The sequence below is a fragment of the Squalius cephalus genome (assembly GCF_949319135.1).
Source record: "Squalius cephalus genome assembly, chromosome: 12".
NCBI lineage: Eukaryota > Metazoa > Chordata > Actinopteri > Cypriniformes > Leuciscidae > Squalius > Squalius cephalus.
In genome coordinates this window covers 25,072,005-25,097,607 of record NC_137133.1, presented here as the reverse complement: position 1 = coordinate 25,097,607, position 25,603 = coordinate 25,072,005, and the positions used below count along the sequence as shown (strand labels likewise).

General features: G+C 38.9%; 1 protein-coding gene across 3 annotated transcripts in view; it reads right to left on the bottom strand.

The window, feature by feature from the left end:
* tube1 (tubulin, epsilon 1) overlaps window positions 1–25,603 on the bottom strand; it is a 204,035-nt gene that overhangs the window by 109,314 nt on the left and 69,118 nt on the right. For all 3 annotated transcript variants that reach the window (XM_079887751.1, XM_079887750.1, XM_079887752.1), the window contains 6 exons: window positions 24,966–25,081; window positions 14,141–14,262; window positions 13,864–14,051; window positions 11,766–11,938; window positions 10,880–11,020; window positions 10,079–10,219 (listed from right to left, as the gene is read on the bottom strand). In XM_079887751.1, the coding sequence (XP_079743877.1) occupies window positions 10,079–10,219; window positions 10,880–11,020; window positions 11,766–11,938; window positions 13,864–14,051; window positions 14,141–14,262; window positions 24,966–25,081 (881 nt within the window). The remainder of the gene's footprint in view (window positions 1–10,078; window positions 10,220–10,879; window positions 11,021–11,765; window positions 11,939–13,863; window positions 14,052–14,140; window positions 14,263–24,965; window positions 25,082–25,603) is intronic.

The following is a 25,603-nucleotide window of genomic DNA, read 5'->3' as shown; positions in this document are numbered from 1 at the left end:
CTGCACCATCCCCTTAAGGTACCCAACATATTTAGAAACAGTGCCACCTAGTGGTCAAAAGTTATAACAAAATTTCCAAAATTGCTAATAACTTTTGAATAAATTGGCCTATTGTAATGCAACTCATCTTAGTAGATTCCTTGGGTCAAGCTGAGAACATAGATACCAAGTTTACCTTATTTGGCCTAACTTCCTGTCCGCCATCTTGATTTTCATTCAAAACCTACTTTTTCGAACTCCTCCTAGACCGTTTGTCCGATTTTCACCAAAATCGAATCGTATCATCTCCAGACCGTGCCGACTAAAAGTTATGGATTTCGTGTCGATTGACGAAACCGTTTTCGTATAGCGCAGCAGCAAATTTGAGGCATGATGCTAATAGCACTATTCAGGCTTTATCTCTGCAATTCCTTGACATATTGACACCAAACTTTGTGTGTGTCATTGTCACTTCACTCTGACCACATCACATCAGTTTTGTAACTGCGCCACCTATTGGTCAAAAGTGATAATCCATTAAATCATATTTTTATTTACTGTTTCTCTGATTTTTCAGGCATTTTACCTATAATCCTTTTTAAATGTCTTTAATTGCTCATTGTCGCAGTTGGTCTGACACTTTCAGCAATGTTGGCATGTCTTGTCATCTGATTGTGCTTGGCCCCGGTAATGGCTGCTTGCAGCTATATTTATTATTCTTCTTCTTCCGACTAGGCGTCTATGGCAGCCCATAGAACCGATTGCGGGAAAGTTGTTTTGGTTTAACATTCTGATAGAGCACAGTCCCAACATTAAATACACCAATTTTGGTGTTTCTAAGTCATTCCCTCTAGCGCCACCACCTGTCCAAAGTTTCACTTTTATTTTGCTAATAACTTTTGAACCGTAAGGCCAATCAACAAAATTATTTTTTCATCTGATTCCTGAGCTCATGCCGATTCGATTGCATCCTATTACTTCATTTTCCGTAATAAAAATATGGCCGCCATTTTGAATCATTCGAAAAACCTACTTTTTCGAACTCGTCCTAGACGGTTTGTCCGATTTTCACGAAAATTGAACCAGATCATCTTCAGGGAGTGCTGACAAAAAGTTATGGAATTCAAATTGATTCGTCAAACCGTTTTCGATAAACGCTCGAACAAATTTTACGTAGCACCTGCAAAAACAGTCGTAAGGCTGTATCTCCGCAACAGTTTATCGTATTCAGACCAAACTTGGTACATGTCATCACAAGCATGACCTGAGGCTACATGCTGCGTTTCGGCGCAGCGCCACCTACTGGTCCGGAGATATGAAAAATGGCTATTTTTGCTTATAACTTCTGAACTGTTTGTCCAAAAATCATAAAATTGGTCTCGTTAGATTCAGGGCGACATGCCGAGTCGTCTGATATCCAATTTTACCATATCGGCCATTTTGACTGTCGGCCATTTTGAATTATCTGCTAAAATGCTGTATTTTAGGAACGCATGAACGGATTGTTACAAAACTTGGCATGGGTCATCAGCACGATGTCCTGAAGGAGCGTGAGAAGTTTCGAAACAGCGCCACCTAGTGGTGAATTTTTTTTTTCAAACGCTTATAACTTTTGGTTTGGTCGACGTATTTTCACGAGACTCATCTAATTAGACTCCTGAAACCTTGCCGAGTCCTACGATACCAAACATGCTAGGTTTCGCCTTACGGTTTGTGTAGAGTTGTGATTTAGCGCTTAAAAAACATTAGGCTATATCTTCGAAACCGTTTGTCCGATCGAGACGAAACCACCGTCAGAAGTTTGGAAACATAGGTCGATAGCTATACGTCAATGCCCAAATGCGAAAATATTGATGTTTAGGGGTAGTAATATTCAATCAAAGTCATGTGTCAGTCATTTTTTACGTGTTTTTTCATATAAATGTCTATAACTCCGAAGCAAATTGAGATTTTTGCACCAAAATCGACACATATATGTATGGGCTCACTCTGAGGACACATAAAAAAAATGGTGTGACTGAGCCTCTTGGTGGCGCTATAATAGAACAAAACATGAAATTCCCATTGACTTCAATGCAGTTTTGTGAAATAAAATGCTATACTTAACAAATGCATTGGTGTAATATTACGAAACTCAGAATGTGCCAACAACACCATCCCCTGAAGGTACTCAAAATATTTCGAAACAGCACCACCTAGTGGTCAAAAGTTATAACAATATTTCCAAAAAGGCTAATAACTTTTGAATAAATCTGGCTATTGAAATGCCACTGGTCTTACTAGATTCCTTGGGTCAAGCCGAGAACATAGATACCAAGTTTACCTTATTTGGCCGAACTTCCTGTCCGCCATCTTGATTTTCAGTCAAAACCTACTTTTTCGAACTCCTCCTAGACCGTTTGTCCGATTTTCACCAAAATCGAATCGTATCATCTCCAGACCGTGCCGACTAAAAGTTATGGATTTCGTGTCGATAGACGGAACCGTTTTCGTATAGCGCAGCAGCAAAGTTGAGGGATGATGCTAATAGCACTAATTAAGGCTTTATCTCTGCAATGCCTTGACATATTGACACCAAACTTTGTATGTGTCATTGTCACTTCACTCTGACCACATCACATCACTTTTGTAACTGCGCCACCTATTGGTCGAAAGTGATAATCCATTAAATCATATTTTGAATGACTTTTTATATGATTTTTCAGCTATTTCACCTAAAATCCTCTTTAAATGTATTTAATTGCTCATTGTTGCAGTTGGTCTGACACCTTCAGCCATGTTGGCATATCCTGTCATCTGCTTGCGCTTGGCCCCGATAATTGCTGCTTGCAGCTATATTTATTATTATTCTTCCTTCTTCCGACTGGGAGTCTATGGCAGCCCATAGAACCGATTGCGGGAAAGTTGTAATGGTTTGACATTCTGATAGAGGACAGCCCCAACATTAAATACACCAATTTTGGTGTTTCTAAGTCATTCCCTCTAGCGCCACCACCTGTCCAAAATTTCACTATTATTTTGCTAATAACTTTTGAACCGTAAGGCCAATCAGGAAAATTCTTTTTTCCGCTGATTCCAGACCTCATGCCGATTCGATTGCACCCTATCACTTCATTTTCCGTCATAAAAACATGGCCGCCATTTTGAATTTTTCGAAAAATCTACTTTTTCGAACTCGTCCTAGACGGTTTGTCCGATTTGCACGAAAATTGAACCAGATCACCTTCAGGCAGTGCTGACCAAAAGTTATGGAATTCAAATTGATTTGTTAAACCGTTTTCGATAAACGCTCGAACAAATTTTACGTGGCGCTTGCAAAAACAGTCGTAAGGCTGTATCTCCGCAACGCTTTATCGTATTCAGACCAAACTTGGTACATGTCATCACAAGCATGACCTGAGGCAACATGCTGCGTTTCGGCGCAGCGCCACCTACTGGTCCGGAGGTATGAAAAATGGCTATTTTTGCTTATAACTTCTGAACAGTTTGTCCAAAAATCATAAAAGTGGTCTTGTTAGATTCAGGGCAACATGCCGAGTCGACTGATATCCAATTTTCCCCGATCAGCCATTTCGGATGTCGGCCATTTTGAATTATGTGCTAAAATATTGTATTTTATGAACGCATGAACGTATCGTTACGAAACTCGGTATGGGTCATCAGCACGATGCCCTGAAGGAGCCTGAGAAGTTTTGAAACAGTGCCACCTAGTGGTGAATTTTTTTCCCCAAATGCTTCCAAATGCTTATAACTTTGGGTGTGGTCGACTTATTTTCACGAGACTCATCTCATTAGACACCTGAATCGTTGCCAAGTCCCACGATACCAAACATGCTAGGTTTCGCCTTACGGTTTGTGTAGCGTTGTGATTTAGCGCTTAAAAAACATTTGGCTATATCTTCGAAACCGTTTGTCCGATCGAGACGAAACCACCGTCAGATGTTTGGAAACATAGGTCGATAATAAATCGACAATGCCCAAATGTGAAAATATTGATGTTTAGGGGTAGTAAATTCCAATCAAAGTCATGTGTCAGTCATTTTTTACGTGTTTTTTCATATAAATGTCTATAACTCTGAAGTGAATTGAGATATTTTCACCAAAATCGACACACATATGTATGGGCTCACTCTGAGGACACATAAAAAAAATGGTTGGACTGAGCCTCTTGGTGGCGCTATAATAGAACAAAACATGAAATTCCCATTGACTTCAATACAGTTTTGTGAAATAAAATGCTATACTAAACAAATGCATTGGTGTAATATTACAAAACTCAGAATGTGCCATCTGCACCATCCCCTGAAGGTACCCAACATATTTAGAAACAGCGCCACCTAGTGGTCAAAAGTTATAACAAAATTTCCAAAACTGCTAATAACTTTTGAATAAATTGGCCTATTGTAATGCAACTCATCTTAGTAGATTCCTTGGGTCAAGCTGAGAACATAGATACCAAGTTTACCTTATTTGGCCTAACTTCCTGTCCGCCATCTTGATTTTCATTCAAAACCTACTTTTTTGAACTCCTCCTAGACCGTTTGTCCGATTTTCACCAAAATCGAATCGTATCATCTCCAGGCCGTGCCGACTAAAAGTTATGGATTTCGTGTCGATAGACAAAACCGTTTTCGTATAGCGCAGCAGCAAATTTGAGGCATGATGCTAAAAGCACAATTCAGGCTTTATCTCTGCAATGCCTTGACATATTGACACCAAACTTTGTATGTGTCATTGTCACTTCACTCTGACCACATCACATTAGTTTTATAACTGCGCCACCTATTGGTCGAAAGTGATAATCCATTAAATAATATTTTTATTTACTGTATCTGTGATTTTTCAGGCATTTTGCCTAAAATCCTCTTTATATGTCTTTAATTGCTCTTTGTTGCAGTTGGTCTGACACTTTCAGACATGTTGGCATGTCTTGTCATCTGATTGTGCTTGGCCCCGATAATTGCTGCTTGCGGCTATATTTATTATTATTATTATTATTCCGCCGTAAAACTGATCGGGCAGACCAAACCGTAAGGCCTAGAGACTTGAAACCTGGCCAGGTTGTAGGTCTCAATTTGGGGAGAACCTCAGAAAATATGACCTCCATTGGCCAATAGGTGGCGCTACAGCGACCAACAACGCGAAACCTCTCATAACTCCTAGACAGTTTGTCGTAGACTCGAGTGTCTTATATCATTGGAATCCTTGAGTCCAGACAAACAATATATATATATCTCCGATTTCATTTCCGGAATGCAAATTTTCCCGCCATTTTGAATTTTCCGAAAAATCTACTTTTTCAAACTCCTCATAGGCCGTTTGTCAGATTCACTCGAAACTTGACATGATTCATCAAGAGACCCTCAAGGCAAAATGTTATCAAAAGAATTACGATCGGTTATTCAACCTCGCCATGGGACGCCAAAACGTTCGAAGTAGGCGGGGCCACTTTCACTAAAATGGCTATAACTCTTGAAAGCATATTTTCACTTTGGTGAGATATTTTCACCAAACTTGTTATACTCATGTACGAGCTCATTTTGTGGTCACACCAAAAAATCTGCAGCGATTCACCACTTGGTGGCACTATAATATGAAAAAGGCATAAAACAGCTTATAACTACGCTACCGTTAGTCTGATTGACTTGAAAATGGGCATGCAGTGTCTTTGTCCAGGGTGCCATGCCTTTCTATGAGGACATTGGCGTATCTCGAAAAACATGGCCGCCATTAGCCAGTGAAGTTTGAGCACCTATTAGACAAGGTTAATGAAGGTTGATCGAAACAAAACACGGTGGGCATGTTCAACTCATGGCCCTAGAGGTCTGTAAGAATTTTGAAAGAAATCGGCCACTAGATGGCGCTAACGAGTTTTATGTCTCTGTAATCACGTGGTGTTGCACACATCCACACAATATGCATATCATTTGATAGATCTCCTCATTCTGGACAACTTTGCCTCAAGAACCACTGCTGTCAATCAAATAATTTGTTAAATATTTGTGATTATTTTAAAATTCTACTTTTTCGAACTCCTCATAGACCGTTTGTCCGAATTGCTCGAAACTTCACATGCATCACCTAGGGACCCTTATGGCAAAAAGTTATCAAAAGAATTTCGATCGATGAAACCGTTTAGCAGATACAACTTTTTACATATTTCTGGAATGGCCCATTGTGAGTAACATGTCTATATATTGTGTGCACAAAGTAGAAACTTCACAAAACTGTGTAGATATGGAGTACAACTGATTTTGAAGAAATGTGCCAGGTTTCAAGGATTTCTGATGCTCAGAGGGCTCACAGTACATTCTATCAAACATTTAAACTGAAGATGAAGCCTTAAATACCACTGTTGTCCACAAGAGGGACAATACATCTTTTTAATCTAATCTTTATCATTATCCAGCAGTGGCTGATAAACAAATGTTTAAAACCATAATTTTTTTCAAAGAATTAGGGTGCACTGGTACTATAGATTTATATCATTTGCGCATTCTCCATCATGGATATTTTATGGTTTCAGGCCTACATTTTGGTTCAACCTATAGCCCAACAGCATAGTTGGCCAACAGTTGGCATGACGGTCTTAAATGCTTGAACCCCGTTAATTGCTGCTTGCAGCTATATTTTTGTTTTCAGATTTGTCGTTCTGTTTTCTGATTTGTTCATTTGTTTTTAGTCTTTCCATTGCGTTTATAAATTTGTTGCTTTGTTTTCGGAACTGTTGTTTGTTTTGCACTTCTCGGTCACCGTAGATTTCTGATCTGCTTGCTCAATAACTGTTTGTTTTTTAACAAAAAAGTTACATACCACAGCTTTAAGTACAAAAAAATATCTATATAGTTTTAATTATGACTACTTCACCCCAATTTGTGCACCTTGTATTTTTATGCTTATTAGGAGTATTGTGTCGACATGCTTGGGTAAGACTTGCCAAGGGCTGGTCTTTGATCAGGGTTGGAGCTAAACTCTGAAGGAAAGTGGATCTCGAGGGCCAGAGTTGCCAAGCCCTCCTCTATTACCTCTGGCATTAAGATGCGTTTTCATTGATCCAATCACAAGTGGTCAGTTGAGAGACGCATTACCATTTACACCTGGTATTAAAGGGACAGTTCACTCAAAACTGAAAATTCTGTCATCATTTACTCACCCTCATGTTATTCCAAACCCATAAGACTTTTATTCACGTTCAAAACACAAGTGGATACATTTTTCAACTCACATGCATAAAGCACATCAAAATGGTCAACGACAGCTCAACCGTAGTTGCTTAATGCACGTACCTCATTTGTTCTCGTGTGTCAAGCAAGCACGTTTCAGTTTCCGTTTACCATTTTTAATATTCATTGGCAATAATAATAAATGCCTAGATTAGATCTGTTCATTATATAAAGTTATCATATCTCTTCAAAAGACTTTGATTAAACTGCTCGATTCATCAGGATTACTTTTACAATGTCTTTGAAGGTTCAAAGTTTAAGGTGAATGGATGAAAAGAAAGCTCTCAGAGTATATCTAAAAAAAAAAATATTAACAATTTTTATAAGCTTATCGTTGCGAATCATGGTAAGGTAGGGAGACAGTTTTGAACACTGATTTCTACGGTGGACGAGAATTGCAAAACAAACCACAATTCTGAAAACAAAACAACAAATTTATAAACACAATGGAAAGACTAAAAATAAATGAACAAGTTAGAAAACACAATAACAATTCCGAAAACAAGATAACAAATCAGAAAACACAACAAGTCAGACAAAACGGAAAAGGCAGGTATATGTGGCGAATGGAATACTGACCGCTGATTGGACGAGACATCTGTCAATCAAGACATGCAGAAAGTACAGCCGACAGCAGGAGAAAGTCGATTCGCGTGTGCATGTGTAAATATTAGCTGTATCGTCTACGATAATCTTTTTTTTTTAATTATGTGCAAGGCTGCGAGCTGACATTATCGAGTATGTCTCTCACTTTGCAAAAAACAAACAAACACTATTAGAATGCAGTTATAATGCCCCTAAAATTCCAGATATAGGGGCAATGCCCCTGCATGAGCTTTTTGGCACATCAAAATGGTCAACGACAGCTCAACCGTACTTGCTTAATGCATGTACCTCATTTGTTCTCCTGTGTCAAGCAAGCACGTTTCAGCTTCCGTTTACCATTTTTAATATTCATTGAACAATGTTTATATGTGAATAAATGCCTAGATTAGATCTGTTCATTATATAAAGTTATCATGTCTCTTCAAAAGACTTTGATTAAACCGCTCGATTCATCAGGATTACTTTTACAATGTCTTTGTAAAATGTCAAAGTTTAAGGTGAATGGACGAAAAGAAAGCTCTCAGGGTATATCTAAAAAAATTTTTTAAAAAAAACTTAATTTGTGTTTCATAGATTAACAAGTCTTATGGATTCAGAACAACATGAGGATTTATTGATTTCATTGGTTTATTTCAGAACTAAACTAACCCTATAAAATGCACTAATGTGTTTCTTGCTAACTATTTATTTTCCCTTCATTTTGGTAACCCAACTGACATTGAAGAATTTATTTTTATTATTTTATTCTCTCTCTGTCAAAAATAATAATGGATGTAATGCCAGGTGTAAACAGGTTTTATTGGAATGAGTTCACATGAGGACCATGTGCGAGCGCCGATGAAGAGGTTAGGATGCTGCCTTGTCCAGCTGCATGTGGACAGCGAGGCAGATTATTAGGTTTTGAAGTGAGAATACAAAAGATATGGATGGAAAAAAATAGACAGAAGGCTAGGGTTGGGTACCGAAACTCGGTTCCAATAGGGAACCGGTTCCGACGTAAACGGTAGTAACCAGACCGAATAAGAACGAAACTTTCGGTGCCTGATTTCGGTGCCTGACGTTTTTTACCGCCCCCTATAAAACATCTCGCGGCACGAATGATCCAATAATAAAACATCTCCAGTTAACCAGCAGAGCATTCATTTAGTTCGTTTGTTAAATAAGAGATCTAGCGCTGAAATGTGTTTTTTAAATCAAGTGATCAAAGTGCTCGTTGCCGCTGCGATCAGTGGCGCGGATACAGTGTTTTCTCTTGGCTCGCGCACACACTTGGCTTCACTCGGACGCGCGCTTCAATACGTTGCGGAGATCGATCTATTTATGAGGCGCCGTCTATATGATTATGTGCGCGGAGAGTTTGTGTGTGCGTGCTCGCGTCTCAGATGAGTGTGTGTGTGTGTGTGTGTGTGTGTGTGTGTGTGTGTGTGTGTGTGTGTGTGTGTGTGTGCTCGCGTCTCAGATGAGTATGTGCGCGGAGAGTTCCGCGCGTCTCGTGTGTGTAGAGTTTGCGTGTGTGTGCGTGAGCGACTTTAGAAGTTGTGCATGTATTAGTTTGAGCATTCAGCAGTATACGTGTATGTGTGACTACCTAGTACATGTGTATGCAAGGGTTTCATATGTGCGTGAATGAAGTTTGATTTAAGCCCTAGACGGCGCCTCATATCTATTCGTTCTGGTGAAATCTCAAAATATAATGGACACAAAGTGTCCCTGCTTGATATACAACCACTGATGAGCATAATCGGTTTAAAAAAATAAATAAAAAACTACGAATGCGGATTAGAACCCAAAACCTCTGACACGCTTGACTAAAGTTCAAGTTCAGCTGCCAGTGTTCCTCTTCGGGTAAGTCTAGTATTTTAATGCCAACTGCAAATCTTGAATATCAAGTATGAAGTATATCAATATCAAGTATATTTATATGGCTATACTGTGTGTTAAATATTTCTGCTCAGTGTCAGATATTTCTCTGTTTTGTAAAAGTCATAATATGAGAAGACAAAATTTTGATCTTAACTCAAGTGTTTTGTGCTACATCAGTAGCCTTTTAAAGGGCACAATTTTTCATTATTCTTTAATTTTTTATTATCATCAGGTATTATTTTTTTGATAAAGTGTGTGCGGTTTAGTTTTCTTAAGTACCGTTTCAAGAACCGTTTAAGCACCGGAACCGTTTGAAAAATACCGAGTAGGTACTGGTATTGGATAAAACCTAACCAATACCCAACCCTACAGAAGGCTAAACAAATGGAATTATGGGACAAACAAACCGTTCAATATTCCGGCGCAGATCTGACATCTGAACGTTTCCACGCAGCATAAGAGCACAGGCCAGATACAGGTTGTGTTTGGGGTCAGCTCTGATCAGCTGATGATCCTTACTGAATGCATCTGAGAACATCTGATCCAGCCTACAGAAACACAGCACAGCATTCACTTATTCACTTGATGATGACATAAGACACTAAAGCTTCTGTGGCAGGATTTTTCAACTTCAGTCCTGCAGAGTTCAGCTCTAAAGTTTTATTCCTGTTATTCCTGCTGTACAAAATGCCCGCGTAACCTCCACATCACGGCAATTCTGCTCCGGCCGGAAGCAATTACCAAACCGGTTCCGTGTGTTTATCACACTCACGTACATATTTTGCAACAGCATATAAAAATGATTAATTATGAAGGCTATATTGCTAATTGATAATATAAAATTTTCTTCAAAACTATCTACATTTTTAATGCCTGTAGAATTAAAATGTAATGCTTTTTAATGCCATTTAAGGCCTTAATTTTCGCAAAATCCATTTAACGACTTTTAATGCTTTTTAATGCCCAGCGGAAACCCTGTGGTAGTGTTGTGAAAATAATTAATGCATAATAATCGTGATGTGAAACCGTGATTATTCCTCAGACTATAATCATCGCATCCCTAGTCCTTTCACTGAGATGTGAAAGAGGAAACCCCACTCTCTGTATGTGCAGCTGGGCGTAGTACCGAATTGATGGTGAAAAAGGCAGGTGTAAGAGGAGATGAGGTGAAACTGGGTAAAAATGACTGCAAATGTATAATGACAAACCTGCGTGGTGGTACGTTGACATCTGCAAGTGTGTAGAGAGGAGTTAGACTGGGCACGAGGTAGTGTAAACGTGGGAACGGTACCAGGTTCATGGCTATCTCATTCAGATCCATGTTGAGAGAGCCCTCAAAACGTGCTGAACTGCAAGAGAAGAAATCGAATCGAATTAAACAGGTGATCAAATCTCTAGACAGAAAGATAAAAAAGAATCAAAGATAACAGATTACCAGTTCTATTACTTTCTATAAACTTTATTTTTATAACTACTTTTAAATTTACATAAAAATCAGCTTCTAGCTAGTAAAGTTTTGATTGGTGAAGATTGCAGGATTGCAATCAAAGTAAAGACGATTGCGGTGATGTACAGTAAGCACGCAAGTCTGTTTTATTGATGCACAAACCATGTATGTAAGAAAATCTGTAATGTTTTTGTTTCATGGGTGCTTTGGTGTGCACAAATATATAAATTACATAGACTTCTTATATAATTTGGTTATTTGGTCTCCTTTTGTGGCTCCAAGTGGCCTTTTTGGGAAAACACCACAATTTACCTTGGTTTACTTTGCTGGATATAGCAAATAATGACAAAATAAATGTGTTAAACAAGATAAATGGTATAAGCTTAATTTCAAGATAAGTGTGTGATTAATCAAGATTAAAATATAGAATCTATAAAGTCAGGCGTGAAATGCATCCAATTTCTATAAATCTCAATTACTGTGCACAAAATAATTACCGGTACTGTAATTCCTCTTCAAAAGTGTATTTTTGTGTGAAAAGCATTCCTCTTATTATGTACTTCTCTTTTAATTCCTAATGAAGGTTTCACTACACTTTCACTGCTGCATAAAGCACAAGCATTTCCCCTTTTTTTGGCACATGATACCTTGTGATATTAAGAAGTAGATTGGCCACAATGTTGTTCATGGCATCAAAAGGTTTTTCGACCTTCACCACCCCTCCTTGTCCAGAGATGATGGTACAGTCCTTCTTGATAGTACAGCTTGGTTTGCCAGTGTTGGACATGTGCTGTATCTTACCAACAATATCCACCAGAGACTAGAATAATAATAGAGAATAATCATTAAAATTGGTATGATCCGTTCACGCTCATGCCATTCAAAAACTGTATGAGTTCCCATGCGTTATTACACAAAAGGAAAAATTGTGAAGAACATCAATACAGCTCTTTTCCACACAGCAAAAGCTGCAGAAATCAGGGCTGTGCTTTTTCGTACCAAACAGGACAATAAAGCACAATAATACTAGTACATGTGACTTGTAAGCTCTATTCCAAGTTTCCTGATGACACGATACAATAGCGTTGTGTGAGGAATAGACTGATATTTAAGTCATTATTCACTGAAAAACTTTCCATTCAGTGTCACTGGCACATCAACATATTCAAATTTAGTGTTGCAAATGGTTGAGACATGTGGCCAGTAAGGGGTGTAACAATATATCGTGTCGGTGTCACAATATATTGCAATACAACAATATGTACCGTGGATAGTGACAATATGTATTGTGTATTGTTCACCCAAAATGAAAATTATTGTGTGGAAAAAAATTTAGTTTACAGAGTTTTAGTATCAGTACTACATTAAAATAATATATAATGCTGAATATTATATAATAATGCAATGGGGGAATATTTGTGGGTCGTGATAATGCCAAGTGTCTTATGTTACCAGTAAATATTATTTTAAATACATCTAGTCAGTGACAAAGTGGAAACATTTTCGTCTAAAATAATTCTGTATTTTCAGCTTCAGAATCATGAATATTTTTATTCTGGTGTCACTATTGTCCTGTGCTTTGGGTTTCCAGCACCAAGTCCAAGCCTATTCATTTACACCCAATGTAATACTAAATTTAGCATTTTAGGGTGTTTTCACACCTGAAAGTCCGCACCAAGGTCCGAACCAAACTTCATGTTTTGATACATTTTATTCATTCGATAAGTTTTGGTTTGGTTTCACATTGCAATTATGCGAGCACACTAAAGAACTTTACATGACATACTTGCGTCCTGTCGTCATCATCTATGTGGGCTGCATCTTGACATTGATTGGTTTGTAAATGGACGTGCGTCTGACGTCAGCGTATTGTCAATTCGGCGGGTAACTTTGACAAGAATGAATGAACAGATGCATATCGTTGGCACTATACTGTTATTATTACGGCATTACTACCTGCAGCACCAACTATACTCGAGGCTAGTTCAAATTCGCCAAATGAACGTCCTCGTTGTGCAAACATTTTATGGTCGCCGGCAGGAAAGCAGGAGAAGACTGCAAGCAATCCTGCAAGAACCACCGGAACTTCCTGTAAATGGTCCGAAAGTCTGAACCATACAGACATTGCTTTCACACTAGAAACGAACCAAACCTTTGTTCAGTTTGATCCGGACCGAGACTACCTCTTTTCGTCTGATCAAATTTCGTCTGTTTGGTCCGGACCGTGGTCCGGGGGAGGTTTCACACCTATAATTATGATTCGTATCAAACTGAAAAGTCAGAAAATCCAGACCAAACAAGGTAGGTGTGAAAGGGCCCTTAATCAACAGAACATTTTGTGTTTACCATATGTCTTGGAGTATCGCAATAATATCACATCGTGAGTTCAGTATCGTGATATGTATCAAATCGTGACATGAGGGTATCGTTACACCCCTAGTGGCTAGTGTTGTTTAACATCATTGTTGTCAAATGTTGAGAGCTGGAAGAGGGAAGGACGTAATTACAAATTATAATGAGGTTTAGATAGAAACTTCTGAGGTTCTTTATGGTGTTTATTTTTATTTTATTTCTTTTGGAGCTTTCAAACATCTGTGCCCATTTCATTTCAAAAGTGCAGTGTGAACATTCTGCCTAACATCTGCTCCACAAAACAAAGAAAAAAAAAAGGGAAAAACATGGGAGTAGGTAACGGATGACAGAATTTTAAGTTCTAATACCCTTTACATTTTTACGAAGTCATACCTGGTTATCGACCGGCAAGACACAGTCTGCATGTTCTGTGAGCTCTTTCATGGCTAGGACGCTGTTGTAGGGAGAGGTGATGACATCATCCTCTGCCGTCGGATAAACCGAGGTCACTATCCGGCACACCTCTGGGAACTCCTCTTCTAGAAGCTTCAACACAAATGTGCCTAACCCTGAACCAGTGCCTAAACACACAAAAGTACGCTTATGTCACCCCATGTTTCTCAACCACCAAATCTGAATACTGGTTACATGACAGGCATCAGAAGCTCACCTCCTCCCATGGAATGAATGAGGAAGAAGCACTGAAGACAGTCACAGTGTTCTGCAGCCTTACGGACCTGATCCACAATCTGCTCTCGGTAGGTCAAGCCGTATGTGTGGTGCCCGACTGCCCTAAGGGTCATAGACCAATCACACGGTCAATCACTGATCCAACAGTTAAAACAACAATGCATAACTAAATACTAATTTTATTGCAATACTCCAAGGAATATGGTAAAAGGGTTGACAAAAAATTAACTGTTGATTAAAATGCAACATTTTACAAAGGGGGTGTAAATGAATAGGCTTGGACTTGGTGCTGGAAACCCAAAGCACAGGACAACTGAGACACCAGAATAAAAATATTCATGATTCTGAAGCTGAAAATACAGAATTATTTTAGACGAATATGCTTGCACTTTTTCACTGACTAGATATAATCTAATTATAGATATAATATATAATATAATATAATAATAGATATAATATTAAAGCTGCAAGCAGCGATGAAAGGGCCCTCGCACCCGTGCCATCAACACTCGGTGGCTTTAGGAAGGCAGAGCATGGTTGGGAAATGTACATTTAAGGAGGGATATATAGTAAGAGTATGTCAAAGTCAGTTACAAAATGTTTTGTATAATGGTGATAATAGCATGCTTCATGACTCAGCTAAGTGTTGCTAGCATGTTTAGTCTGTTTCTAGCATGCTCAGTACACAATAATTATGTGGTTAGTACTGCATTACTGTGTTAACCATGTCAGTTTCTGTTGCCAGTAGGTGGCGTTATGACTATAACTGAATATGAGCATGGATGTGTGTTCAGGACAGAACTCTTATCAAACGTGTGAAGTTTGGTGCAAATTGGACATTGCCTTCTTGAGTAACAACAAAGTCATGTTTCATTGAATTAGCATTCTTTAGAACTTAGCTAAGCATTTAAGCATGTTTTAACATGTTTCTAGCATGTTTAGAACTCAATGGCATTTTTAACATGTTGCTAGAACGGCATCAACGTGTTAAACATGTCACTTCCTGTTGCCAGTTGGTGGCGCTATTACTATAACTGAACATTCTCATGTAGATGTGTTCAGGCCATGACTCTTATCAAAAGTGTGAAGTTTGGGGCAGATTGGACATTCCATGCCTGAGTTACAGCAAATTCCTATTTAATTGCAATAATAGCATGCTTTAGCACTTGGCTAAGAGTTTGCTAGCATGTTTTAGCATGTTTCTAGTATGTTGTTAGCATGTTTAACACTTGCTGGCACTTTTTTATATGTTATTAGGAGTCCATAACAGTGTTAAACATGTCACTTCCTGTTGCCAGCAGGTGGCGCTATGACTGTAACTGAATATAAGCATGGTCATGTGTTCAGGACAGAACGCTTATCAAAAGTGTGAAGTTTGGGGCAGATTGGACATTCCATGCCTGAGTTACAGCAAATTCATATTTAATTGCAGTAATATCATTCTTTAGCACTTAGCTAAGTGTTTGCTAGTATGTTTTAGCATGTCTCTAGTATGTTGGTAGGATGTTTAGCACCTACTGGCATTTTTTTATATGTTATTAGGAGTCAAGAACAGTGTTAAACGTCACTTCCTGTTGCCAGCAGGTGGCGCTATGACTATAACTAAATATGAGCATGGACATGTGTTCAAGAGATAACTCTTATCAAACGTGTGACGTTTGGGGTAGATTGTACATTGCCTTCTTGAGTAACAACAAAGTCCTGTTTCATTGAATTAGCATGCTTTAGCACTTAGCTAAGTATTGCTAGCATGTTTTAATATGTTTCTAGCATGTTTAGAACTCAATGGCATTTTTAACATGTTGCTAGAACGGCATCAACGTGTTAAACATGTCACTTCCTGTTGCCAGTAGGTGGCGCTATTACTATAACTGAATTTGAGCATAGACATGTGTTCAGGCCATGATTCTTATCAAACATGTGAAGTTTGGGGCAGATTGGACATTCCATGCCTGAGTTACAGCAAATTCCTATTTAATTGCAGTAATAGCATGCTTTAGCACTTAGCTAAGTGTTTGCTAGCATGTTTCTAGTATGTTGCTAACCTGTTTAGCACTTGCTGGCTCTTTTATATATGTTATTAGGAGACCACAACAGTGTTAAACATGTCACTTCCTGTTGACAGCAGGTGGCGCTATTACTATAACTGAATATTCTCATGTAGATGTGTTCAGGGCATGACTCTTATCAAACGTGTGAAGTTTGGGGCAGATTGGACATTCCATGCCTGTGTTACAGCAAATTCCTATTTAATTGCAGCAATAGCATGCTTTAACACTTAGCTAAGTGTTTGCTAGCATGTTTTAGCATGTTTCTAGTATGTTGTTAGCATGTTTAGCACTTTCTGGCACTTTTTTTATATGTTTTTATATGTCCACAACAGTGTTTAACATGTCATTTCCTGTTGCCAGCAGGTGGCACTATGACTGTAACTGAATATGAGCATGGTCATGTGTTCAGGACAGAACGTTTATTAAAAGTGTGAAGTTTGGCGCAGATTGGACATTGCCTTCTTGAGTAACAACAACATCCTGTTTCATTGAATTAGCATGCTTTAGCACTTAGCTAAGTATTGCTAGCATGTTTTAACATGTTTCTAGCATGTTTAGAAGTCAATGGCATTTTTAACATGTTGCTAGAATGGCATCAACGTGTTAAACATGACACTTCCTGTTACCAGTAGGTGGCGCTATTACTATAACTGAATATTCTCATGTAGATATGTTCAGGACAGAACGCTTATCAAAAGTGTGAAGTTTGGGGCAGATTGGACATTCCATGCCTGAGTTACAGCAAATTCCTATTTAATTGCAATAATAGCATGCTTTAGCACTTAGCTAAGAGTTTGCTAGCATGTTTTAGCATGCTTCTAGTATGTTGTTAGCATGTTTAGCACTTGCTGGCACTTTTTTATATGTTATTAGGAGTCCATAACAGTGTTAAACATGTCACTTCCTGTTGCCAGCAGGTGGCGCTATGACTATAACTGAATATGAGCATGGTCATGTGTTCAGGACAGAACTCTTATCAAATGTGTGAAGTTTGGGGCAGATTGGACATTCCATGCCTGAGTTACAGCAACTTCCTGTTTCATGGCGAAACATCAAAATTTGTCAGGCCGCCGAGGACCCGCCCTTCGACGAAAACTCAAGATCTTCGCAATTTAACGTCGCAAAGGCCTTAAGATTACACTCACCAAATTTGAAGATGATCAGATTAAAACTGTAGGAGGAGTTCGTTAAAGTACGAGGCCTGAAAATGTCAAAAACTGCACAAAAATCTGGGAGGAAGTTCAAAATGGCTGACTTCCTGTTGTGTTTAGGGCTATGCTCCAAGAGACTTTTTTGTAGGTATTAGGTCATTACATGTATGTACCGAATTTCGTGCACGTACGTGGAACGTTGCGGGATGCGCACTCCGTTGAACTTTTATAGGTGGCGCTGTCGAGCCATTTTGCCCCGTCCAATTCTGAAACCTATATCAGATGTCAATTTTCGCCAGTTTTGACGCGTGTGCAAAGTTTCGTGAGTTTTCGAGCATGTTTAGGCCCTCAAAAATGCAATTAAATGCGGAGAAGAATAATAATAATAATAATTAAAGCTGCAAGCAGCGATGAAAGGGCCCTCGCACCCGTGCCATCAACACTCGGTGGCTTTAGGAAGGCAGAGCATGGTTGGGAAATGTACATTTAAGGAGGTATATATAGTAAGAGTATGTCAAAGTCAGTTACAAAATGTTTTGTATAATGGTGATAATAGCATGCTTCATGACTCAGCTAAGTGTTGCTAGCATGTTCAGTCTGTTTCTAGCATGCTTAGTACACAATAATTATGTGGTTAGTACTGCATTACTGTGTTAACCATGTCAGTTTCTGTTGCCAGTAGGTGGCGTTATGACTATAACTGAATATGAGCATGGATGTGTGTTCAGGACAGAACTCTTATCAAACATGTGAAGTTTGGTGCAAATTGGACATTGCCTTCTTGAGTAACAACAAAGTCATGTTTCATTGAATTAGCATTCTTTAGAACTTAGCTAAGCATTGTTAGCATGTTTTAACATGTTGCTAGAACGGCATCAACGTGTTAAACATGTCACTTCCTGTTGCCAGTTGGTGGCGCTATTACTATAACTGAACATTCTCATGTAGATGTGTTCAGGCCATGACTCTTATCAAAAGTGTGAAGTTTGGGGCAGATTGGACATTCCATGCCTGAGTTACAGCAAATTCCTATTTAATTGCAATAATAGCATGCTTTAGCACTTGGCTAAGAGTTTGCTAGCATGTTTTAGCATGTTTCTAGTATGTTGTTAGCATGTTTAACACTTGCTGGCACTTTTTTATATGTTATTAGGAGTCCACAACAGTGTTAAACATGTCACTTCCTGTTGCCAGCAGGTGGCGCTATGACTGTAACTGAATATAAGCATGGTCATGTGTTCAGGACAGAACGCTTATCAAAAGTGTGAAGTTTGGGGCAGATTGGACATTCCATGCCTGAGTTACAGCAAATTCATATTTAATTGCAGTAATATCATTCTTTAGCACTTAGCTAAGTGTTTGCTATTATGTTTTAGCATGTCTCTAGTATGTTGGTAGGATGTTTAGCACCTACTGGCATTTTTTTATATGTTATTAGGAGTCAAGAACAGTGTTAAACGTCACTTCCTGTTGCCAGCAGGTGGCGCTATGACTATAACTAAATATGAGCATGGACATGTGTTCAAGAGATAACTCTTATCAAACGTGTGACGTTTGGGGTAGATTGTACATTGCCTTCTTGAGTAACAACAAAGTCCTGTTTCATTGAATTAGCATGCTTTAGCACTTAGCTAAGTATTGCTAGCATGTTTTAATATGTTTCTAGCATGTTTAGAACTCAATGGCATTTTTAACATGTTGCTAGAACGGCATCAACGTGTTAAACATGTCACTTCCTGTTGCCAGTAGGTGGCGCTATTACTATAACTGAATTTGAGCATAGGCATGCGTTCAGGCCATGATTCTTATCAAACATGTGAAGTTTGGGGCAGATTGGACGTTCCATGCCTGAGTTACAGCAAATTCCTATTTAATTGCAGTAATAGCATGCTTTATCACTTAGCTAAGTGTTTGCTAGCATGTTTCTAGTATGTTGCTAACCTGTTTAGCACTTGCTGGCTCTTTTATATATGTTATTAGGAGACCACAACAGTGTTAAACATGTCACTTCCTGTTGACAGCAGGTGGCGCTATTACTATAACTGAATATTCTCATGTAGATGTGTTCAGGCCATGACTCTTATCAAACGTGTGAAGTTTGGGGCAGATTGGACATTCCATGCCTGTGTTACAGCAAATTCCTATTTAATTGCAGCAATAGCATGCTTTAGCACTTAGCTAAGTGTTTGCTAGCATGTTTTAGCATGTTTCTAGTATGTTGTTAGCATGTTTAGCACTTGCTGGCACTTTTTTTATATGTTTTTATATGTCCACAACAGTGTTTAACATGTCACTTCCTGTTGCCAGCAGGTGGCACTATGACTGTAACTGAATATGAGCATGGTCATGTGTTCAGGACAGAACGTTTATTAAAAGTGTGAAGTTTGGCGCATATTGGACATTGCCTTCTTGAGTAACAACAACATCCTGTTTCATTGAATTAGCATGCTTTAGCACTTAGCTAAGTATTGCTAGCATGTTTTAACATGTTTCTAGCATGTTTAGACCTCAATGGCATTTTTAACATGTTGCTAGAATGGCATCAACGTGTTAAACATGACACTTCCTGTTGCCAGTAGGTGGCGCTATTACTATAACTGAATATTATCATGTAGATGTGTTCAGGACAGAACGCTTATCAAAAGTGTGAAGTTTGGGGCAGATTGGACATTCCATGCCTGAGTTACAGCAAATTCCTATTTAATTGCAATAATAGCATGCTTTAGCACTTAGCTAAGAGTTTGCTAGCATGTTTTAGCATGCTTCTAGTATGTTGTTAGCATGTTTCGCACTTGCTGGCACTTTTTTATATGTTATTAGGAGTCCATAACAGTGTTAAACATGTCACTTCCTGTTGCCAGCAGGTGGCGCTATGACTATAACTGAATATGAGCATGGCCATGTGTTCAGGACAGAACTCTTATCAAACGTGTGAAGTTTGGGGGAGATTGGACATTCCATGCCTGAGTTACAGCAACTTCCTGTTTCATGGCGAAACATCGAAATTTGTAAGGCCGCCGAGGACCCGCCCTTCGACGAAAACTCAAGATCTTCGCAATTTAACGTCGCAAAGGCCTTAAGATTACACTCACCAAATTTGAAGATGATCAGATTAAAACTGTAGGAGGAGTTCGTTAAAGTACGAGGCCTGAAAATGGCAAAAACTGCACAAAAATCTGAGAGGAAGTTCAAAATGGCTGACTTCCTGTTGTGTTTAGGGCTATGCTCCAAGAGACTTTTTTGTAGGTATTAGGTCATTACACGTATGTACCGAATTTCGTGCACGTACGTGGAACGTTGCGGGAGGCGCACTCCGTTGAACTTTTATAGGTGGCGCTATCGAGCCATTTTGCCCCGTCCAATTCTGAAACCTATATCAGATGTAAATTTTCGCCAGTTCTGACGCGTGTGCAAAGTTTCGTGAGTTTTCGCGCATGTTTAGGCCCTCAAAAATGCAATTCAATGCGGAGAAGAATAATAATAATAATAATAAACAGAGCAATTCCAAGAGGGTCCTCACACCATCGGTGCTCGGGCCCTAATAACTAGATATAATGTTGGACACTTTTTACTGGTAACATAAGACATTTGGCATTATCAGTACCCACAAATATTCCCCCATTGCATTATTATACATTATATTCAACATTATATATAGTAGTTTAATGTAGTACTGACACGAAAACTCTGCAAACTTGAATTTTTTCACGCAAAGTAATTTTCATTTTGGGTGAAATATCCACGATACAGACTGTCACCATCCACAATAAATATTGTTGCATTTTTGTATTGTGATATATTGTGACACGATATATTGTTACACCCCTACTAAAAACACTTCAAGCTACAGAAAAGAACAGGTTATATGAACAGGTAAATAAAATCAGCACTCTTGTAATACTGCTTGTCCAATCCAGTTAGAGGAACTGAACTAACGCTTGTATGCTTGTACGAGCAATCAACCTTGAGCACTGGTACATGAAGAACCACTTAAAAAGTCAAATCCCATAAAGTGTGACTGTTCAGTAACATGCCTGGAGGCTGTCAGGAGCTATTACAGCACATGGGTGTCGACACATGAAGAAAAGTAACATAGGCCCAGTTTAAACCTGGTTATAAAATCCATCTCCGGTGATCTGTGACAAGCAGATTGAAGGTCAACCTGCAAGGTTTTGTTTCGCAATGAAGAGTGTGTTTTCATAACCAGCAATTACATAATAAAGAGGAAGAAGGACAAAACGAGTAATTTAGGATGCTTGGTTTCAATAAAAGCTGTTTTTTTTTTTAATCACACAAGAACAAAAAATAACTTTAACAAGAAAACAAGTAGGGTTGCAAAGGGGTGGAAAATGAATACAAGTCAAATGGTTTTTGACTTGGATTTATTTTTGAGTAGAACTTTTTTTTAAATGAAAACATATTTTCTCAAGCTTCTGGTTTCTGCATTTTTCCTCTCAATCCATTCAGGTCTCAATGGCTTCTTCCTGGACCTCATCAACATCCTCCATCTCCGCCTCTGCCTCTGTGTCAGGCTCAAACAGGCTTAGGTTTGCCCTGGATGGCCACCAGTTTCTAAATCCTTGCCTGTTGCGAATAGGAATGAACTGAAATTTTGACAGCCAGATATTATCGGCCAAAAATGGCATTTTCTATTTTCGGTCAAAAGAAAAACGGCTGAAAATATGAGCCGAAAATATATGCTGCCCCGGCAGTCCCTCAGTGATCAGCGTTCAGGTTTCACTCTCGCTCTAGCCGTTATCGCTGCACTCAATATTCTGCTCACGGCCCATGCAAACACTCCACTCGTGCTCATCAAAAATCAACTCGCATATAAATTCTATCTTCTAATGATTGGAATCGATTCATAAATTTAAAAAATTGATATTCTAATCATCTGTTAATAACGTGATGTTGACGGAACAAAGAACAGTGCAGCACCAGACAGTTTAGAGAGCACACATGCTTGCAAAGGGGGACAAATGACACTTACTTCACAACAACAGGTCTTATATCAATGTATTTATTAATATAAATGAAATTAGCCATAAATAAAGTATAATTACTGGCACATGTCAAGTTGTTTTGTACTTTTTACACACAAGAAACACGTTGAAAGTGGACATGCAAACAGTTGCCACGGTAACAAACAATACCTGCTTGTAAAATCCTGTATCAGGCTAAATCACAAAATATTGAGAACGCAACAGTGTGTATTATATTTTTCTAACTTCAAAAGATCAGCAACTGATCGGAACCAGCTGATAATCACACATTTCAAATGATACAAAAGAATCATCAGCACGTGCTTATGCCGCAAAAGGCGAATATGAAAGACTGAGCAGCGGTGGCGTAAAAAAAAAACAATAACATGAGATAAAAAAATAATAACTCAACAAAACTTTAATTAAAGTTTGGGGGCACATGTTTTCTTATAAGGCTTTAAGGACAATAAATTGCAATGAAAATCGAAATCAAGTTTCGATTCGAAACCTGATTAAAAAAATTGAGAATCGATTTTGAATTGAATTGTGAGATTACAAAAGATTGCCACCCCTAACATATATGTGCTGGCACGACTGCCATATCCCATCCCCTTCCCAAAGGCCTGGCTTGGTACGGGATTATACCAGACTGCCGAGAACTTTGTCTTCATAAGATCCAGGTGGTGAGACATGGCAGTAATAAAAGTATAAGCTCTGTTGATCTCTTCACCAGAGAGAATGCTTTTCTCATACTTTGGGTCCACCATGTAAGCTCCTTCATAATCTGGCTTCATGCGGTATTCTTGGTGCTGCAATTTCCCGTTAATTTCCATTAATCCCATGGAAAGTTTCCAACTTTGCAAATTCCAGGGAGTATGTGTGGTATAGTGTTCCCACAGCATTAGCTACTGATGTAGCATCAAATGAACCTATGAAAGGGAACGTCCCAGTTACATATGTAACCCTGGTTCCATGAGTAGGGAATGAGACACTGGTTAGCTCTGCCATACTCAATTACTGCTACAAATACTTCTTAGAAAAATCTGAGGTGCATGTCCAGCACTTCCACCTTCAGCCAATGAATTGTTGTGATTCTAAACGGAAAATCATCACATCTGGGGCCGGTTGCATAAACACAGGCCATTACGTTAAGTACAGTGTCATAAATTCTAGTATGACCCACTAGCAGTTACTAGTAACTAGTAACCACTAGTAACAGTAGCATACACTACAGTTCGGTCTCAAATTAGGCTAATCTATGTTTTTATGTAACATTAAAAAAAGCTATGAATAGTCTTAAAGAAAAAAAATGTATGTCTAACTTGTAAGACTAGTCTTAGAGGTTTATGCAACCGGCCCCTGGAGGGTGATACATAGCGCCAGCTTGTGCAAGCTGGTTGGAGAAATCAGGCTGTGCGTGTGAAGTGTACATACCCTAGCTAGTATAAGCGCAAAAAACAAAGTATTACTTTGGGCTTTAGCCATGGGATTGGAGAGGAGGTAATACCATACAGAATCAAGAGCAATGTGTGTATGCCATAGTACGTGTAGCATGTGTCTGAATTGGTGTCTGAATCTGGTTATCGGGGTGAAGTAGAACAGCTGGTGAAGTGGTGTGAGGTCAATAACTTAATCCTCAATACATCTAAAACTAAAGAGATGATAGTGGACTTTAGGAAGAAGGCCGTTCGGCATCTTCCCCTCTCCATCAATGATCAGGTTGTTGAGAGGGTCTCTTCCTTCTGTTTCTTGGGCACCACCATTCATCAATCCCTCTCATGGGACCTGAATATCAGTCTCATTGTAAGCAAAGCCCATCAGAGACTTTATTTTCTCCGTCAGTTGAGGAAATTTGGCAGCATGACTCATTTCTACCGAGCCGCCATAGAAGGTGTGCTGACCTTCTCTATCCTGTCCTGGTATGGCAATGCGACCAGTCAGGGTAAGCAACAGCTAGAGAAAGTAGTGAGAAGAGCCTTTAAGATCATTGGCTGTAGTCTGCCTACCATAGCCTCACACTACGACTCCAGAATTATTAAGAAGGCGAAAAACATCACCACTGACCCCTATCACCCAGCACATTACTTGTTCACTTTACTGCCCTCAAGGAAGAGGTACAGAAGCATTGTCAGTAGAACATCACGCTTCAGAGATAGTACCTATCCCCCAAGCCATACGTTATCTAAACATGGTCTGAAGCTAGAACATTGAATGCAGTGTTGTTCATGTCTGTGTATTTGATGTTATTGGGGGGTATATGTGAGGTATATGTGTGGAATGTGTTATTGTGTCAGTGTATTGTTGTTAATAAAGTTGTATATGTGAGCATACCAAGACAAATTCCTATCAACTGTAATGTTGAAATGGCTAAATAAATCTTGAACTTGAACTTGAATTGCAGAGGCCTTGGGACGGAAAGTAAGCCGTCATTGACGATCAGACAATAATTTCCAGCAGGTTTTGACAGGTACCTGTGCTCTTAATTTACTTATAGCAGAATCTGTTGACACATTTCTCTCTTTGCAGAGTATATAACACCATACCGTCCAGCCCTAGTTAGCACTGTGTCCGTTTTAGCATGTAGACAGTGTGACAGAGTCCCTGCTGAGACAGACCCTTACCAGTTGTTCCCTGAACCAGAGACATCACTTATGAGTTGTGTGCTGTTGAAGAGAGAACGCAACGGTCCTTGCAAAATCTCTCCTAGGACTCCCTCCTCCATGTCCACTAATACGGCCTGCAGAAACACACACACAAATTTGTTTTTCTATTATGTTGGGTACCTTCCATTGACTCCTGTTGTTTTTATTACGAATGGTCATTTTGTCTACACGAGAACTGAATAATATATGAATCAACTGCGTACTTGAGAGGAAAATTTGCAAAAAAAATGTTTTTAAATTGTTGGTCCATGTACAAATGTAAAGGATTAGTTCACTTCAGAATAAAAAATTCCTGATAATTTACTCTACCCCACGTCATGCATGATGTTCATGTCTTTCTTTCTTCAGTCGAAAAGAAATTAAGGTTTTTGAAGAAAACATTCCAGGATTTTTCTCCATTTAGTGGACTTCAATGGGAACCAATGGGTTTAAGGTCCAAATTTCAGTTTCAGTGCAGCTTCAAAGTCTCTACACGATCCCAGCCGAGGAATAAGGGTCTTATCTAACCAAACCATCGGTCATTTTCTAAAAAAAACAGCATTTTTAACCACAAATGCTCATCTTGCACTTGCTGTGATGTGCCACACATTACGTAA